Raw genomic sequence first — 18,855 nt, 5'->3', positions numbered from 1 at the left:
TTCCTCCCCAGGAGGATGGAAGTTCCCGAAGTCTTGTCCCTTGAGCATTGACACCCAGGAAACAAATGTTCATTGCCTTGAATAGGTGGGAGACAGGTCCAGGATTGTGTAAGACCCCGTGATTCATTCTTTTCTAAAGGAGATCTTGGTTCGCATTTTCGAATTATTAAGTAGTGTTGGTTTATAAGAGGTAACCCTGAGCTTGTTTTCACACCCTCAAGGCTGGATTTAATTGGTATTGTTTAGTTCAGCATAACTTGAATTCAGTTTTAGTTTTAGGACATTTATTCCCCTGAGCTCTGTGGAGATCATTGGTAAGAGAAATTCCAAAGTTTAGTTAGTCTTTTTTTTTTTTTTTTTTCTGGCACTGTAGCACTCCTGTTCTCCCTATAAATACCTGGGGGCTGTGCTCTACCTGCCTTATATATTAGCACCTAGAGGTCAGTAATAACTCAGGCTAATAATAGTTTGGCTTAAGAGTCTAAGGTAGTTACAGGTCCTTTCACCCTATGTTTTAATGCCAGACATGTAATTTAGAAATCTTCTACTCACTTGTTTAGTGTTTAAATAAATCTTTAAAGTACCTTTTTGGTTTAGAGCCTAAAGGGAAAAGAAAAATCTTAACTATATTTGGGGTAAAATTGCCTCATAGGAAAACACTTGCAGCAGTGATTAGAGACCCTTTCCAGGCTTTTAGCCAAGAAAAAGTTTCAGTGGCCAGGGGCTTCTCCCTTTCACCCCACTTTTTCTGTTTCTGATCTTCTGGTTTCTCTGTTTTTGTCTAGATTCCACAGCTCGCTTATTTAGTGAACTTGAAAATTGATTCAGCCTTCTTTTTATTTGATGGGGTTGTATGACTCTGGGTTCTCCAGAGAAACAGAACCAATAAACTATAGATACGGATATGGAGAAGGAGTTATTTGGAGGGATTGGCTCACATGACTGTGTAGACTGAGAAATCCCATGATTTATTGTCTGCAAGCTGGAGGCCCGGGAAAGCTGGAGTAGTTCTACTCCAAGCTGAGGCCCGAGAACCAGTAGCACTGATAATCGAGAGCAGCAGGTAGATGTTCCAGCTCAAGCGAAGAGCACATTTGCCCCTCCTCTAACTTTCTGTCCTGTCCAGGCCTTCAGTGATACCCACCTGCATTGGTGAGGGGACCTTCTTTACTCAGGTTACCTATTCAAATGCTAATCTCTTCTAGAAACAGCCTCAGAGGCACACCTAGAAATAGTTTTATCAGCCACCCTGGTGTCCCTTAGTTGATTTAATCAAGTTAACATATAAAATTGACCATCACAGTGATATTTAGGTAGTTTTTTTTTTTTTTTTGGTCTATTAAATGCTAAAAATAACATGCCAGTTTTGTTCCTTATTATTGCCATATGGGTATTAGTTTAATTTCCGTTTTTCTACCTTCTGATATAGGAATATGTAGCTTAATTTTTTGAAATTAAGTTGAGGTGAGGCCCTTCCTTTTTAAAAAGAAAAATGAGATGGGAATCTCCAGGGTGACCTCGAACTCCTGAGCTCAGGGGATCCTCCTGCCTCAGCCTCCTGAGTAGGTGGGAGGACCTTCCTTTTGATGTCAGTTGTGTTTAGCTATAATAATTCCTCACTTTACTTCTCTCTCTCCGTCTTCACCTTGTCAGAAATGACTTTTGGTTTATGGGATATAAATATAGTGTGTATATTTCTTGCTTGGATAATGCTCATTTTTGTCTGTAGTGATAGTTCCTTTGCTGGAATTTTTTAGTTTAGCTTTGAAATAGCAATATATTAAGCCTCTTTTTGTTTTACTTTCCATCCAAGAATTTCTCCATTTGTATCTTTGTCCTGTTTAGGAGCCTTGTTCCTGCCCCAGCACACTGAGAAGTTTGGAAACGTGTAATTGATAGAGGAAGTTAGGTCCTAGAACTCAGAATCTTAAGTGTTGACTTTGGCTGGAATACTTCCTCATTTATCAACTTAGGTCATCTGTTTCTTGTTTTCTTTGCTTGTAACTTCTTTTACACATCCATTTTAAGAAGTTTTGTATTTGCCTTTAAAAAAAATAAATGAAAATAGAGTGTATGCATCTAAATAAGGAAACAAAGAGTCTCCCAACTTAATGCTTTGAAGTTTACTACTTTCAAGTTAGTTGTTAATAAAGCCCTCCGTTAACGCAGAAATGCTGTCTTCCAAATAAGGTGGGAATTATACCCTGTTCTGCATATTTTCTATTTGGAAGAATACGCGAATGGCCAAACTGGAAAAATTTTGTAGATGTTATGGGTTAGATGTGCAGACCCTTAAAAAAAATTGACAGAGGAAGGTTTTACCCATAGCAAGTAAATTATACTTTCTTCTAAAATCTTAGAATAATAAGACTGATTTTCTTATGAGCCCCATGTCACTATTCCTCCCAGCCACCACCTTTATTAGTTTTCAGGCTAAGAGTATCCTCCGGAATCATAAATTACATTATTCTCATCCATTCTATAAGGAGCCCGGTTCCCCCAGCCCCCACAGTCACACTCACGATGTCGACATGCCTTATGTTGCTCACGATGTGTGGGGTAGGTGTCTTTGTCCTGGTGGGTCCCACGATATCCCTCTTGAGGGGATAACGTCACAGGTAGTGCTGATGTGGAAGCTAAAGTAAAGATTAACAGCTCCACTTTTGCAGCTGGGCTGAGCTGGAGTTGGTCTGCAGCTTACTAGCTGTGGTTATGGGTGAGTTACTTAGCCTCTCCTATGCCACCTTCCCTCATCTCTAAACAGTAAGGGATAGTGAGCCCCCTCCTGTGACGTGGCAAACAAAGGTTGACTATATTGCGCTTCATAGTTTTCTTGAAGTACTTTCCCATGTGGCTTCATTACTTCACACCTCAGCAGTCCTGTTCATAGGCTAAGTTTTGTCAGGGCACATTGTAAAAATGGGGAAATGAGGCTCAAGTTAGTTAGGCTTGGTGCCCACGTATTACTGGTCATTAAACTGAAGCAATTGCTTGTGCCTTCTGACTTCTTGCACTTGACTGTGTGGGTCCTGCTTTCCAGGGCCCAGATGCAGGATGGAGCTTGTTCCATGTGACCTCTGGTTGCTTCTGCCACAGCTTGCTTGGGAAGGGCCCAGCATCCACTGGATTTAGCTGGCTTAGGGGAAAGCTGTGGATTTCACTTCATTATTGTCATTGCTTTCATTGTCTTTTTTGTGGTCTAAGTCAGCTCTCTAGAGACTGCCTTTCCCCCTTAGGAAAACTGCTACCATCTCTTAGTGACATTTGGTATAATTGCTAGACGTTGCCTGGGAAAAGTTGGCTGGCATAACCCAGGGGCTTAGAGAGGAATGCCCACCTTATTTTAGCAGATTTTCCTTACCAGGGCAACTTTTCCTCAATATGTAAGTGATTAGGTAACAGTAGACAGCTTGTGGTGTTCTGATCCTTTGATGGAATGCCGGCTGGTGAAACCTTCTGCCTGCCCCTGAAGAACTCTGGAATGGAAAAGACATAAATGTTCACCATATGAGAAATACTATTAGAGAGGTTAATAGGAAAGGTTAGGACCCTGGGAAAGAATCATCAAGGCTGGGGAGTTCGTGGCAGGCAGAGGGAGGGAGGAAGCGGTGTGTACTTGGGAGGGAGGCGGTGCTGTTCTGGCAGGAGGGAACAGTTTGTGCGCAACTTGGAGATGTGACAGCATGTGATATTTTAGGGGACTGGCCTGTTGTCCTGTGTGGCTGGGAGTTTAAGGTCACATGAAGTAAGACTTGTTGGCACTAAATTGTAAAGGGCTTCATGAGCCCTAAAGGGCTTGAAGAGCAAATGAAGGTTTTTGACACGATCGGATTTTTGATCCTTGTTAATATAGCTAACAATTTCACATCCAGAGTGCCAAGTCCATAGGCAGCGGGGCTTGACCGCAGCTGTCATCTCTGGGGTCTGTGGTTCTTCATTATTGTTTACTTGATTCTGCCACTGCAGTTCCTATTTCCAGGAAACCAACAACCCTGTAAACACCTGTTTTCCTTTGACCACAGAACACAGCATAGTTTTATTAACAGGAGCCTGGTCTGCTAGGAAAAAACAACCTGCCCCCTTGGAACACAGTCTTGTTTTCCAGTTCACCGCAGCTGCGAAGGAGCCCGGTGGGGACTCTTTGCTTTTAGTTCCTTCACCTCTACTGTGTGCCCAGTAAATGAAAAGCCCCTTGCTCTTAATAGGTTTTTCTTTCATTCACGTTTTACATCTGTGAAGTCGAGTGGGCTTTATTCTTTTCAATTCTGACACCAGACTTCAGAAGCAGAAGCGATCCTGATCTGTAGGAGCTTGATTCAGAAAGCTAGGTGGGGGCTGGGGCTCAGTTCTGAGGCTTTCTGAGATGCAGGTGGGCTTCGCTGTATGGCCCCTAAGGAGGGATCCAGGACTGACTTTCTGCCCCGCAGTTTGCCATGATTCTTTCCAAACATCCATCTCTACTCTTTGGGCGTTTGTTCTAGTCTTTGCCGAGTGCCATTTCCCCCACTCTCACCTTTGATGACTTAAGAATTTTGTGTTTTTTGTTGCCTCGTCACTGCCCTTGTGCTTTCCTGATCCCCACCCTGCGTCTTCCTCCCTTTCCGCATTCCCTGACCCACATACTTGTCCACTGGTTGAGATAAAGCCCTCAATTCAACGTATCTTCACTTGGCTTTTTTTTTAAGTCGTGGTGGTGCGATAACAATACTGTCATTTCCTGAAGACTCACTGCAGGTGTCAAGTGCTGTGTTAACTGTTTTGCAGCTGTTACCACTTTAATCCTTACAGCAACCCCTGCGACCTCTATGTTTTATTATTATTCCTGTCTTATGGATCACGAAACGGACACATTCTAGACTGCAGGCTGGCTGATTGGCAAGACTGCAGTTGATGTGGCCAGAGAACCAGAGAGAGGTTCATTTAACAGCAAAGTTTGGGCACTTGATTTGGCTGTGGACCTAATCTAATGTGTTAACTGGTTAAGAGCCTTCCCCTCAACTTTCTCTTGAATAAGTAAATGAATCTAAACTTTAAATATTGGAATACCATACACATACAGAAAAGTGCATGAATCATACGTGTCTAGCTCAGTGACTTTTCACCAAAGGCAGCCACCTGTGTAACCAGCCCTTAGATCAAGGAACAGAGCAGGATCATTGCCCAGAAACCCCTCCCATGCCCCTTGCAGTCACCAAGGTTAACCACCACCTTGACTTTCAATACTGCAGATGAATTTTGCCTGTGTTCAAAATTCTAGAAATGCAGTCATTTCCATGTCCATTATTTTGTATCTGGCTTCATTCTGAATTCAGGTGTGAGCGATATTCATGAATGCTCACTATCTGTTTATACATTCCTCTTTCTGATTGGTTTTACTTTTCCTAGTTCCTCAACCAGTAGAGAAAGTTAAGTTTCCTTCTGGGATCCCTTCACCATTGTCATGATGAGCCCTCAGTGTGGCCTTTTATTGAAAAAGCTCTGTTATTATTGTAGGTGAATAATTTCCTCCCTTGGTTTTTTCCTTCCAGTTGATCCCTCCTAAAGACCCACCCGCCCTTTGTGTTGCTCTGGTGTGTTCATTTGATTTGGCTCTCCAGCACAGTGGGCAGCACCAGCTTCCTGCGAGGCCCCCTTTGACTGATGTATTAACATCCATATGGGTTTCCCGTGGGACGGATGAGTGTTCACAGCTTCTGACAGCAGCTCGCTGCATTGTGAATCAATTTTAAATTGCCTCCGTATGATGATCGCAGGCCTCCTGTGCAGTTTAAAGAAGAGGACACCTGGGAGAGAAGTGGGTGTCTTCCAAAGATCAGCAGACAGATCTCCCGTCTGTTACTCGGTGCATCTATTTAATCTGGAACATTTAACTCTATGATAAGCAGGCTTCCAGTTGGAGGAAGATAAAATTTCCTTTCTCTGAAAAATCTGAGATTGCTGAAAGGGTGCCTCATGAAAACCTGGCCTTACCTGGAGGCGCCCAGCTTGATTTGTGGTACACAGAGAAAAACTAATCCTCACATGTGTCATTTCTCTCATAGCACCGAGATCTTTGAGAAGCAGTTTTTCCATCTTAACCACCATCCTTATAAATCATGTGCAACTCAATTGTTTTACTTTTTTTTAAAAATTATTATTATTTTTTGAGACAGAGTCTCTGTTGCCCAGGCTGGAGTGCAGTGGCACGATCTTGGCTCACTGCAAGCTGCAAGCTCCGCCTCCCGGGTTCACGCCATTCTCCTGCCTCAGCCTCCTGAGTAGCTGGGACTACAGGCGCCCGCCACCACACCCGGCTAATTTTTTTGTATTTTTAGTAGAGATGGGGTTTCACTCTGTTAGCCAGGATGGTTTTGATCTCCTGATCTCGTGATCCACCCACCTTGGCCTCCCAGAGTGCTGGGATTACAGGCATGAGCCACCGCGCCCAGCCTCAATTGTTTAATTTTATGGAAATTTACTTGTCATTTCTTCAGTATCACCTGGCTATTTTTTTGTTGTTTTTGGACCCAGAGCATGGAGCCTGATTCTGAGTCATAGAACTTGGCTACTGGACTTTGTTCGTTGAGTATTCTTCAAAGCCTAGAATTCTTGTAGGATATGAATAGACTTAAACTCCCATAGTTCTGTGGCAGTCTTCAAGGGCAACAAAATGCTATTTGATTATGACTCCAAATATCCCATAATAAGTGTCATAGGTTCCTGTTCAACTAACTATAATGTGCATGTTGAAATATCATGTGGACCCGATATATTGCTAAGGACACCAAATAATCCTGTTGGATAAAAAATGAGATTGAGTGGTTTGGTGATGTGAGAGCTTTGAGCTGTGTTGTTTTTATATGTGTATTTATTTCCCAGGACTGTCTCCATGGTTCCCATTATATGTGCTTATTCATTCAAATTAAGAGTAACATTAAGGATTTGGGCCAAAAAGCTATTTACTATTAGTTACTGGAACCAATTTGCCAGCAGATAACAGATTGAGATTGTGTCCTGTGGTTGAGTGGAGGGGAAGTTTAAAAGTCTTCATGTGTCTGATGTTTTGCTTTTATGGAGGGAAGATAATAGCATGCATTTTATTTTCAAGCAAATGTATGTGGGTTTAAAGTGCAGGGTGGTAGAGACCTGGCATAATCGGTTTTCAGTTTTGTGCTTGCTAAGTTACTTTACAAAATTTGAGTTTGTATTAAAATGAAAATTTAAGCTCTGTGTTAGTACTCATGGTGTTTACATTATATTTAAAGCTGCCAATGACAAGCTCCAGAAAGGGCCCAGACTTTCTCGAGGGTAATGGGAAGGAGGAAGCAGTGCGTACTTCACTTATTGTTTATGGTTTGAACTTCTAGCTCTCCTAGTGATTTCAAGTTAAGAAAGTGGAAGTAGTGGTCTTCAAAGTAGAATGTGCATAATTTTTTTTTTTTTAAGACGGAGTCTCGCTCTTGTCGCCTGGGCTAGAGTGCAGTGGCACGATCTCATTGTTCTCATTGTCTAACTCCCATTTATGAGTGAGAACATGCAGGATTTGGTTTTCTGTTCCTGTGTTAGTTTGCTGGGAATGATGGTTTCCAGTTTCATCCATGTCCCTGCAAGGGACATGGACTCATCCTTTTTTTTTTTTTTTATGGCTGCATAGTATTCTATGGTGTATATGTGCCACATTTTCTTTATCCAGTCTGTCATTGATGGGCATTTGGGTTAATTCCAAGTCTTTGCTATCCAGCAATTGATTTCTGTCTTTGAAATCAACTTGTGGCCCAGAGGGGCCATAGGAGTACCAGTCGTCTTGCTCTTAGCTCAGGCAGTGGGAAGGAAGAAGAGAAGAGGGCATGTATGCTCTCTCCCTATTTATTTTTTTAGAGCAGTTACAGGTTCTTGGCAAAATAGAGTGGAAAGTTACAGAGAGTTCCCATATCCCCCATCCCTCTCCCCTCTTTCAAGTTCAGAACTTCCTCAAAATGCCATCCAACAGCTTCTTCTTACACCTCATTGGTCAGAACATAGGCAGGCCAGGCTAAAGGAGACCAGGGAAGAGTAGTTTTTTAGCTGGGCACTTTGCTGTTTTATATGATGGCGTTCCTGACCAAGGTAGTCAAGGAAGATTGTTGAGTAGGAAACCTAGAATCTCTGTTTAAAGCCATATAAGATAATATCTTATTTTCTCTTCCTTAAGCAGAAGAAAGTTGAAGTCCAAACCATAAACTGGTATTTTTAGAAAGCTGTTTTATGGGGGGTTGTTTTTGCTGTTGAAATACACTATCTACTCTGTTTAGTTATTATTAGTTCATCTTTAGCAGGGAAAGTAATCATTTAAAATTATACTAAGAAATCATACAATTACACAAGATACATGGAAGGAGGTATTTTATGTTCATTTGGAAGTACATTAAGTGTCTTATAATGAGATTTGAGGGAATGCTTTACAGAATGGGTAAGAACAATTTAAAACCCTTAAAAAAATTTTAAATACAGTTCAATATATATGTCATTTGGTACACGCTAGATTTCTGCTATTAATTATTTTAAATTTACACCATCAGTAAATACTTCAATTTGTATTGATTTCAAAGGAAACTATACAAGAAAATCTTTCCTTTTTCTCATCTTTTTCATAGTTGTAGCACATTGCCGAGATAATGACTGCTTCCTCTGTAAATGTGTTTTCTGTCTTCTCTCCAATCATTTTTCCAAAAGTGCATACTCCTTCCACGTTACTGCAGACGGTCAGATGCAGCCTGTCCCTTTTCCCCCCGACGCCCTCATCGGACCCGGAATCCCCCGGCATGCTCGCCAGATCAACACCCTCAACCATGGGGAGGTGGTGTGCGCAGTGACCATCAGCAACCCCACGAGACACGTGTACACGGGCGGGAAGGGCTGCGTCAAGGTCTGGGACATCAGCCACCCTGGCAATAAGAGTCCTGTCTCCCAGCTTGACTGTCTGGTGAGTGAACAGGAACTGGTGCACAAGGGCAATTTCTCCCTGGAGATTCAATAAGGAAATAGCTGTGTGGGCCTGGGTTTTATTCCCATTATAAGGAAATAGAAGCCCCTTCTGTTTCCTGTGTTGGGTATTTAACCCCCTCGGCTTCCCATTTAAATGCGAAGGTTTCATTTGTTGTACTGGCTAAATCCCAGAGTTGATGGATTTCTTTTTAAAAAATAGTTTACAGTGGTTTACAGAGGCTCTCCTCATGTATGGATGTGTATTACAAAAGAGAGTTTCCCATTTAATGGACAAAAGCACACCTTGACCTGAACTCTGATCTCTGCCATCCACTCGGTTTTTAATTGACCTATAGCCTTTAGATAAATATAGAATAGTAAATATTTGATAACATGGCATAAAAACCATTCTGAACAGGGTCTGTGTTTTTAAGGGAGACCTGAGAGAGCTGGTTAGGTTTTATGACCTTAACTTCAGGAAAGGGTTAAAGGCTGTCACTGCAAAGACCCGGGGCAGCCATCAACGAAAGAGAGCAGTGAGAAGGCTTTCCCAGAGTACCTAAGCCACGTCCGCTCAGAGCCTGAGAATACCATTTAGCATTTTTCAGGGACATAAAACATGTTGGGACATGTTCCGATCTCTCTCTTTTTTTTTTTTTTTTTTTTTTTTGAGATGGAGTCTCGCTCTGTCGCCCAGGCTGGAGTGCAGTGGCCAGATCTCGGCTCACTGCAGGCTCCGCCTCCCGTGTTTACGCCATTCTCCTGCCTCAGCCTCCCGAGTAGCTGGGACTACAGGCACCCACCACCACGCCCGGCTAATTTTTTGTATTTTTAGTAGAGATGGGGTTTCACCGTGTTAGCCAGGATGGTCTCGATCTCCTGACCTTGTGATCCGCCCACCTCGGCCTCCCAAAGTGCTGGGATTATAGGCGTGAACCACTGCGCCCGGCCATGTTCCGATCTCTAAACCATAACCCCAGGATTTACAGAGCACATACTACTGGCCTTAAGCAGACTCTGAGCTGCCCTGCCCTGCCCTGCCCTGGCGTGGTGTCTGCCTGCACTCTGCTGTTGCAGATGGTGCCACGTACCCACTGCCTGCCTGGAAAATTGTAAGGATTCCGGAGAAAGTGTTTCCAAAAAGCAGAGTGGCAGTGTTTTTGAAACACAGATTTTTTTAGAGTAGTTATTAGCGCATTTTTAAAAAAAACCAAATAACTTCAAAATATCTTCATTCATGAAATTCGTATTTAAATATGGCCCAATATTCTATAGCAGTAGGAGTATCCTTTGTTGAAGTGACGTGCTTAAAGTTTCTTTAATCTTTGAAAGATAGTCCATCATTAAAAGCATGTAAGCAAACTTCAGCCATATCTGCATCTTTCAGGGGTTGATCATATGAGGGCCCCCCACCCCTAGCCCCTTCATATGTGTTGGTTTTGATGGAAAGATGCCTGCTTTTATCAGGTTCTTTGGCCTTTGCATTGAGGGGCTTAAATATAACAGCAGCCACGTGACAACTTGAGAAAGCAGCTCTGGTAAATTCTTAGCAAGAATCCTTCTGACTAATGAGGTAATGTGCTCAGCATAACGAAGACCGAAACATAGAGGGTGGGCCTGCAGTTTCCAAGCAGTAAATAATGCAGGGCGATGAGGTAGATTTATAAAGTAGCTTGGAAAAGTGGTTTCTTCTCAGGGAACTATGTGTACACCTGTACCTCATACCTAGATGGTTTCAGCTCTGTGATGCAGAACACCAGAAGCAGTTACCTAAGCTCCTGTGAATTTGTTTTGTTTACTATTTTGAAGGAGACAGTTGTACTTGGACTCCAATCTTGACTAGAGAACTCTTGCTCTGTTAGAGTGTCCATGAAACGCCACTCTTAACTCAAAAAACCAAGACAGCCATTAGAGAACATGGTGCTATGATTGCTTGGTAATTCCTTATAGCAATGAATTATGTTTATTTTGCAGAACAGAGACAATTATATCCGTTCCTGTAAATTGCTACCTGATGGCTGCACTCTCATAGTGGGAGGGGAAGCCAGTACTTTGTCCATTTGGGACCTGGCGGCTCCGACCCCGCGCATCAAGGCGGAGCTGACGTCCTCGGCCCCCGCCTGCTACGCCCTGGCCATCAGCCCCGATTCCAAGGTCTGCTTCTCATGCTGCAGCGACGGCAACATCGCTGTGTGGGATCTGCACAACCAGACACTAGTGAGGTGAGCAGAGATGGTCGTCTAAGGAGGGGTTCGCTTCTTTAGCAGCTGGGCCTATCACCTCTGCTTCTCTCTGGCTGCCCGCAGCCCACACAGTAAGAGCCTCTTGAATGCCAGGCATGGGGCTAGGTAATGAGGGAACAAAGACAACTGTGTTGCTGCCTTTGGGGGGCTTACAGTCTTATTACTATGCCTGGTGTCACCAGAGACTTTCTATCTTGTTAATGTGCCAATTCTTCAGCCCACATACAGACTCCAAACTTGTTCCAAAAATATTTCTGGCTTTTGCCAAGGGGTGGCCTAATGTGGATTACACAGCAGCACAAAAGGTCCTTGATACTAGATGTTTTGGGCTTTGGCTAGAACTTGGTGCAGACAAGAGCCAGCTGATAAAAGATAACAGAAAATCAACAAAGGGACATGAGAAGAGGAGATTCTATGAATTTTGCCCACAAAATGGTTTTAAAGTATCTCAATAATGAAATAGGAGACCTGCCCAGCGGTGGTTCCACCCAGGAGCCCGCAGGCCTCTGCCTGGCGTCCTGGCATCGGCCCCATCACCATAGCAGCAGCTGCAGTTCTGGTACCCTTGTGTCTCTCCTCAGCTCCCCCACCAAATGCCCCCTTCAGAAGTCATTGCTCACACCAGAGCTGTTCTCAAAAAGTCTTTTTAAAGTAAGCACGAATGAAACATGAAAGGTAAAATGAGCATGTGTTTTACTCTTGTTTCATCTTCGCTGGGAAGCCATCCTTGCAGATGGCGCAGTTTGGGGTCTGTGGCTTGTTTGGTAAGTCCCCTCTCATGCTGCACAGAGAAGGGACGGGCTCCAGAAGTCATCATGACAGCTCACTCTCTTCAAACCTCTGCTGTAGAAATCCATTAAGTGTCATTGAGCCGGGCCTGGTCCCTGCGTGTGGGTGACAATGCGGCAGTTACTTTCCTCTTCTGTTTGCTGGGTAGTGTAGGTGAGCAAAATGGAATAATGGAGCCAGAGCCGAACGCCCTCTCAACCTCTTATCCTAGCAAGTTACTTGTTTTTTTCTTTTTTTTAAACTCCATAAGTAGCATTTTCAAAATATCAATTCTAAGCACTTTTCAAATATTCCTCCACTTAGTCCTCATAACATCTGCCCTGCTATTTGCCCCATTTTGTAGATGAAGTGCCTGAGGCTCAGAGAGGGTAAGTTACTGGCTTCAGGTCACACAGTCAGATGTGGTGGAGCCAAGTCGAGGCCCAGGCGTTCTGCTCTCTTGTCTGTGCTCTGAACGCTTGCTCCATGCCGGCTCCTGGGGAGTAAATACCTGTTGGATAGAATGGGGTAGCGTCTTACAAATCTTTCTCTGGACCACCCACAGGTGGCTAGTGGCTGCTGCATGTAACAGGGCCATGTACAGCCTATTGAATGTCTTTGTATCCACTGTAACCCAGCATGTTCTGAACAGTCATAGGATGTGCCTGAGAGTAATGCTGAAGTATATGGATGGAAAGAGGGCAGAGGGATGGGGGAGCAGCCCCCACGTACTTTATGTCAGCAGAGGAAGGTGTTTTCAGTCAAGGAGGAACAGCATTTAATGAGTTAGAAAGGTCAAAAGAAGTCAGAGGGTCACTGGATTTCCAGAGCTGTTTGAAGGGAAGAAAAGCAACACTTTGACCAAGTGAAGCAGGGACTGCTCCAGGCCTGGGTGTTCTGTGGGGACATCTGGGAAGCAAGCAGAAACACTGGAGGTCCACCTGCATGGCCGCAGGAGAGGATTCAACCTGGATCCTAAAGTGCAGAAGTTGGGGATGGCTTGCAGAAAGAAGATTTTAAAAGTGATGGTTCACGTCTTGGCTTAGAATTTAGGGCAGTGTGGTGCTTTTTCCTTCCCTTGCACTCTTTAAAATCCAAGCTCAGATTAAAAGTTTGGAGCTGTACAGGAATGATAAGGTGTGGGCATCCTGGTGGAAGAAGCAGCATGGTAACTTTCTTCTCGTTGTTGAAATTCCCACACAGTTCTTTACTGGATCCCGCCTGGTTCTGAGGGTGGGTCTAGACTTTGCTCGCCTTTTCTGGCCGCTCCCCCACCAGCTCCCTCTCAGTATGCAGAACTGAGTCCACCAGTCACCGTTCCTCCTGGGGCATACACTGACCTCCCCTCAGCAGCTCTGTTTGTTGCCTTGCACAGCATCTGTGCTCAGCAGATCCCTGTTGGCTGATCGTTTCTGGTGGCAATTTTTGAATGAAGCACAAGGTTCTTTAAAGAACAGCCTTGTGCTCCGCTGGAGGCAGAGTCTTGCTGAGGTGCCCATGGGTCTGCCTGAGCAATTACCTCTGTCTCTGCCCAATGCCTCTGAGGTCAGGAGGCCGGCATGCGTGACCCTTTGTCTCTGGGGGTCCAGATTTCCTAATGCAGGGCTCTTTCTAACACAGAAAGCAAGGTTGAGTAAATACATGAGCTCATGCTCTGTTGGCACGTAGGGCATTGCTGTGTTGATTCACTCATGGAAACAGGAATGCTTCTGTACACCCTGTGCTTGTAACGTCCCCATTTCTTTCTCTCACAGACTCAGGCCTGCACGATTAAAGAAAAGACCTTTATCTTCCCATAAGGAATACAATTGGGATTTTGTGTGTTTGTCTTTTATTTTCTATTTAACAATTAAACACTTTTCCAGACCTGGGGAAGAATTTTACCTTCCAGACGGATTTGTCAGAGTAGCATATTTAAGTTCTGGGTAGTGACCTGCAGTGGCATTCCATTTCTTTAGCACTTGGATCGTGAAAAAAGGGAAAGACAATCGCAGGTGCTGTTTCCCCTCCTCCTCAGGGGAAGGTTAGTTTGATCTTGCACATCAGCAGACACTGGCGGGATGACACACACACACACACACACACACACACACACACACGGTCCAAAACTAACAACACAACAGTGTTTACCTTGAGCTCTGGCAGGAAATCATTATTCAATCTGGTTTGTTTTATCAGGCAATTCCAGGGCCACACAGACGGAGCCAGCTGTATTGACATTTCTAATGATGGCACCAAGCTCTGGACGGGCGGTTTGGACAACACAGTCAGGTCCTGGGACCTGCGCGAGGGGCGGCAGCTGCAGCAGCACGACTTCACCTCCCAGGTGACTGAGTGGCTTCTGCCTGCCCTGGAGTCTGGGAGGTGGCTGGGGTGTGTCTTCCTCCTCACAACCCTCCCTCCTTACCCTGGGATGGTAGTGGCTGGACAAACAGATCAGGGCTGAATTTGAGATAACTAATTTAAAACAATGACCACCACCTCCTCCTCCTTCACAACCCTCCCCCTACCTTCCCCAAAACTCCTAGAGTGGTTTTTAGAATCCTGTAGGTTAAGGCGTGTTCTCTGTTATATTTACATATGAGTTTGTTTAAGGGATTTGTACGTTGAAGAATGTATAGTTTTCCTTCAGCAGTGTTTGATCTGTGGCACATATTCTCACCATCTAATGCAGGAGTAGGAGATGATTTTTTGATTCCCAAATAAATAGAACTTGAGAAATCTGCAGAATGTCACTAAGAGTAGAGAAAAGTCACAGCTCCTCTGAAAGTTCATTTATTTACCCTGCACCAGAGAGCTCAAAAAAAATGCACAGATACCTCAGTGATACCCGTTTTATTCCTCATCCTTTAGAAAATGAACTGGTGGCTGACTAGGTTTGCAGACTTTTGGAATAATATATAAATGGCAGCTTTGTAGATTGTGAAAAGTATTTTGATGTCCAATGTCTGAATGTAGACTTGTTTTGGAAAAAACAGTGTTTGCCATTTCAAATGCTTTCTGGTGGTAGAATTGTTCTTTTGATCATGACTTGGCATTTATTTTTTACCTTGTTTTGTAATAAAAATAATTCTACTCAGAAAACTAGGACAGAAACAGAAAACAAGCATATATACTTCTAAATTTCATATTCCTGTTAACATTTTGTTGAGTTTCTTAGTCTTGCTGTTTTCACTCTTTCCCAACATAAGCAGGATACAATTTTTGTTCTGCCTTTTTTTTTAAACTTCTTAGAGAAATTCTCAAATACGTATGAGTACAGCAAATGTCCAAGCATTTATGAAAGTACAGAGAATTGTACAATAAATGCCACATGCCCATCGCTCAGCTTTAAGTTATTTGGCCATATGATAACTCTCATTCCCACCCCAAACACTGGATTATTTTAAAATAAACTCCAGCAGCATATCATTTTATCCATAAGCACAGTCATGCACCATATAACCTTTTAGCCAAGGGCAGACCGCATATGTGACAGTGGTCCCTTAAGATTATAATACCATATTTTTACTGTACCTTTTCAATGTTTAGATGTATCTGGATGTACAAATACTTCCCATTATGCTACAGTTGCCTACAGTACTCAGTACAGTAACATGCTGTGCAGGGTTGTAGCCTAGCCTACGAGTGATAGGCTCCACTTTCTAGGTGTGTGTAAGTGCACTCTCTGAAGTTCACACAATGAAGTCACCTAACGAGGCCAGCCACGGTGGCTCATGCCTGTAATCCCAGCACTTTGGGAGGCTGAGGCAGGCGGATCATGAGGTCAGATTGAGACCATCCTGGCCAACATGGTGAAACCCCGTCTCTACTAAAAATATAAAAACTTAGCCGGGCATGGTGGCAGGCGCCTGTAGTCCCAGCTACTCGGGAGGCTGAGGCAGGAGAATGGCGTGAACCCGAGAGGCGGAGCTTGCAGTGAGCCGAGATCATGCCGCTTCACTCCAGCCTGGGCGACAGAGCGAGACTCCGTCTCAAAAAAAAAAAAAAAAAAAAAAGTCACCTAACGACACGTTTCTCAGAACGTATCCCCCTTGATAGGTGATATATGATCATATTTCAGTTAGTGTCTCTAAAAGGTAAAACCTCCTTTAAAATGTACAGATGAATGCCATTATTATTAGGAATCATTTCTTAATTTTATCCCAAAGGACAGAGGGGTTCAGATGTTTCCAGTTTCCTAAAGGTTTTGACACTTGGTTCATCTGCATTAGATCACTTGCCCTGTGGACCTCCCCACGGTCTGGACTTGGCTGATTACTTCCCCCCATTCTTGCTATTTCCCCACTTTTCACATTGCATCTTCCCTTCCTAAGTGTATCAGGCGGAATCATGAGTGAGCCTGTCTTGCTCCTTGTAGATCTTCTCCCTGGGGTACTGCCCCACCGGGGAGTGGCTGGCGGTGGGCATGGAGAGCAGCAATGTGGAGGTGCTGCACGTGAACAAGCCTGACAAGTACCAGCTGCACCTGCACGAGAGCTGCGTGCTGTCCCTGAAATTTGCTTACTGTGGTGAGTTCAGCCAAAAGGAAACTGGAGGCCGTTGATGGCCCAAATGGAAAATGCTTCTTAAAAAAATATGGTAGAGATCATAATCTGGAAAAAATGTTGTTCTCCGAGCAGCTGGATGCAATAATTCTATTGTTTTAATATGCCCTTCAGAGCACAGCAATGTCTGTTTCAGTCTGTTTTGCTAATTTGAGAAAAGTCAGCAGGCAATGTGATTGCCTAATACACAGTTTGGACACAAGTTTGTTTTGGGGGGGGGGGTTGGGAGACGACAATGAGTTTCTACTCTGAAGAGGGGTGGGTGGGGATTTATTGAAGAATGGAGCATGGGCAGTGGAAGTCATTATGAGCTGGCCATGATGAGGAATCCAGGGTTAGAGAAGTCGATATTTAGGTATACGCAGACACTTAGTTATACTCTACAGTGAGGATGAAGAGGGAAGAAGTTCATGTGGAGACCCTTCTTGTGTGCTGCAGATGGGCAGATACCTGTTCACAGTATGCATAGATGGATGGATGGATGGATGGATGGGTGGATGAGTGCCTATCACTTATTGAGCATTTTTCTTCATGCTATATATGATGTGACTGGCATTTTACTTAAGTTGGATGTTTAATCCTTTAATTCTCATTAAAGATGGGAATCTTTAATCCCATTTTATCATGAGGAGACTGACTAAAATAGAACACATTCTTCATTGATTTCTATATTTGAGGGTTACCATGTGTTGGATGTGATGCTACTAGTCCTGTATCCAGTGACTAAGGAGGCTGATACCTCTTAGATTATACCCAAGATCACTGATAAATCACTGAGGAGCCCAGATTAAAACCTCTGTTCATATCATGGACCAGTCCTTAGGGCATGATAGTTCATATATTAAAAATGTTCTTAGTTTGATTAAGTCCAAGTTGCTAATTGTATAGTAGGAATTTTAACCTTGTGAAAACTAGATATTCCTTTGCTAATTCTAGGTAAATGGTTTGTGAGTACTGGAAAAGATAACCTCCTCAATGCTTGGCGGACCCCCTACGGAGCCAGCATATTCCAGGTGAGTAAGTACTCCTCACCTAGATCCCCAGTTTGACCACAGTGTCGCCTCTGAAGCCAGGAGTGAAGGTGCCTCCGAGGGAGCAGGGCCTCTGAGTACCGTTGTTCCACGTTAAACACATGTCCATTGTTTTCTCTTCCAGTCCAAAGAGTCCTCGTCAGTGCTTAGCTGTGACATCTCTGTGGATGATAAGTACATAGTCACTGGCTCAGGGGACAAGAAGGCTACAGTCTATGAAGTCATCTACTGAAAACATTATGTGGTTTAACGTTTATAGTTGAATTGGGCCAAAATGTTTTGAATTTGTAGAAATAGAAAAGTTGTAACTTTAAAAGAGAAAAAAAATTACAAACACCTGTTTCCAAACCTTGACACAAAACTACTTTGAGTCTACAAAGAGGAGGCGACAAGTCCATCAGCAGAAAGTCACCTGTCTACATAGACCAAATGGAGCACCAAGGCCAAGCGGACAGAGGGGCCATGGGTTGTAGGATTGAGGAACGGAATCTGCTGACTCACGTGACAGCCCATTCTTTCTTTCTGGGTGATCTGGGGATCACGCCTTGCCCAAGTGTGAGATTACCTTTCTGTTCCTTGCAGTTCACCTCACTTTCCGTCCTTTGTAGAGCAGTGGTATCTCCAATGAACTTGTTACCTGGTTTTGCATCTTGTGAAATGTTTTTTTGTATTTTTGTTGAAGGTTAAACATTTGTATAAATTGTAAATATATTTGGTTTATTACAGTAAAGGCTTTAGTACCAATAAGTGGTTTTCCTTTTCTTTCTTTATTGTTTTTTATTAAAGCTTTGGGATCATCAATGTGGGTTTTATAAGCAAAGATTATACATTTGTTAGAGGAAGTTTTGAATTGCACTGCTTATTTTATAAATATATTTGGTGGTAGGCTCCCATTGCATTAGAACCTAATCCTTCACAAGCTTGAGTTACTGGGAACTCAAGACTAGGAATTGTGAGTAATTGAAGGTTTACTAATGACAGTTTTTTTAGGAAGGTAAAATTACTTCATCAAGATTTGTTCTTTTGTTATGATACTATTGTGATTCAAGGTCACAAATTAAAGCTCTACTTTTTTCTGGTGATTCATTGGAAGGCAAAATATTCCTTTTTCTAGGAAGGCCCAATCTCCTCTTTCTTTTCCCTTTCTCTTTCCCTTTCTCTCTTTCTTTCGTTCTCTCTCTGTCTCCTTTTTTTTTTTTTGGTTGTTTTTTGTTTGTTTGTTTAAAGATTTGGGTTCACACTGTTTGTTACCCAGGTTGGAGTGCAATGGCATGATCACATCTCTCTGCAGCCTTGAACTCCTGGGCTTAAGCAATCCTCCCA

The 18,855-nt window shown here is 43.3% G+C and overlaps 1 protein-coding gene across 15 annotated transcripts in view; it reads left to right on the top strand.

Moving 5' to 3' along the window:
* TLE1 (TLE family member 1, transcriptional corepressor) overlaps nucleotides 1-18,279 on the top strand; it is a 107,002-nt gene extending 88,723 nt beyond the window's left edge. For all 15 annotated transcript variants that reach the window (XM_063649625.1, XM_063649624.1, XM_063649626.1 and 12 more), the window contains 6 exons: nucleotides 8,692-8,941; nucleotides 10,918-11,165; nucleotides 14,133-14,280; nucleotides 16,315-16,465; nucleotides 17,438-17,514; nucleotides 17,657-18,279. In XM_063649625.1, coding sequence (XP_063505695.1) covers nucleotides 8,692-8,941; nucleotides 10,918-11,165; nucleotides 14,133-14,280; nucleotides 16,315-16,465; nucleotides 17,438-17,514; nucleotides 17,657-17,764 — 982 coding nt within the window. In that variant the 3' untranslated portion in view covers nucleotides 17,765-18,279. The remainder of the gene's footprint in view (nucleotides 1-8,691; nucleotides 8,942-10,917; nucleotides 11,166-14,132; nucleotides 14,281-16,314; nucleotides 16,466-17,437; nucleotides 17,515-17,656) is intronic.
* The last annotated feature ends 576 nt before the right edge of the window (nucleotides 18,280-18,855 follow it).

Source organism: Pongo pygmaeus, chromosome 13 (genome assembly GCF_028885625.2).
Source record: "Pongo pygmaeus isolate AG05252 chromosome 13, NHGRI_mPonPyg2-v2.0_pri, whole genome shotgun sequence".
Taxonomy (NCBI): domain Eukaryota; kingdom Metazoa; phylum Chordata; class Mammalia; order Primates; family Hominidae; genus Pongo; species Pongo pygmaeus.
Note: the sequence above shows the minus strand (reverse complement) of the source record. Positions and strands in the feature narration are given on the sequence as shown.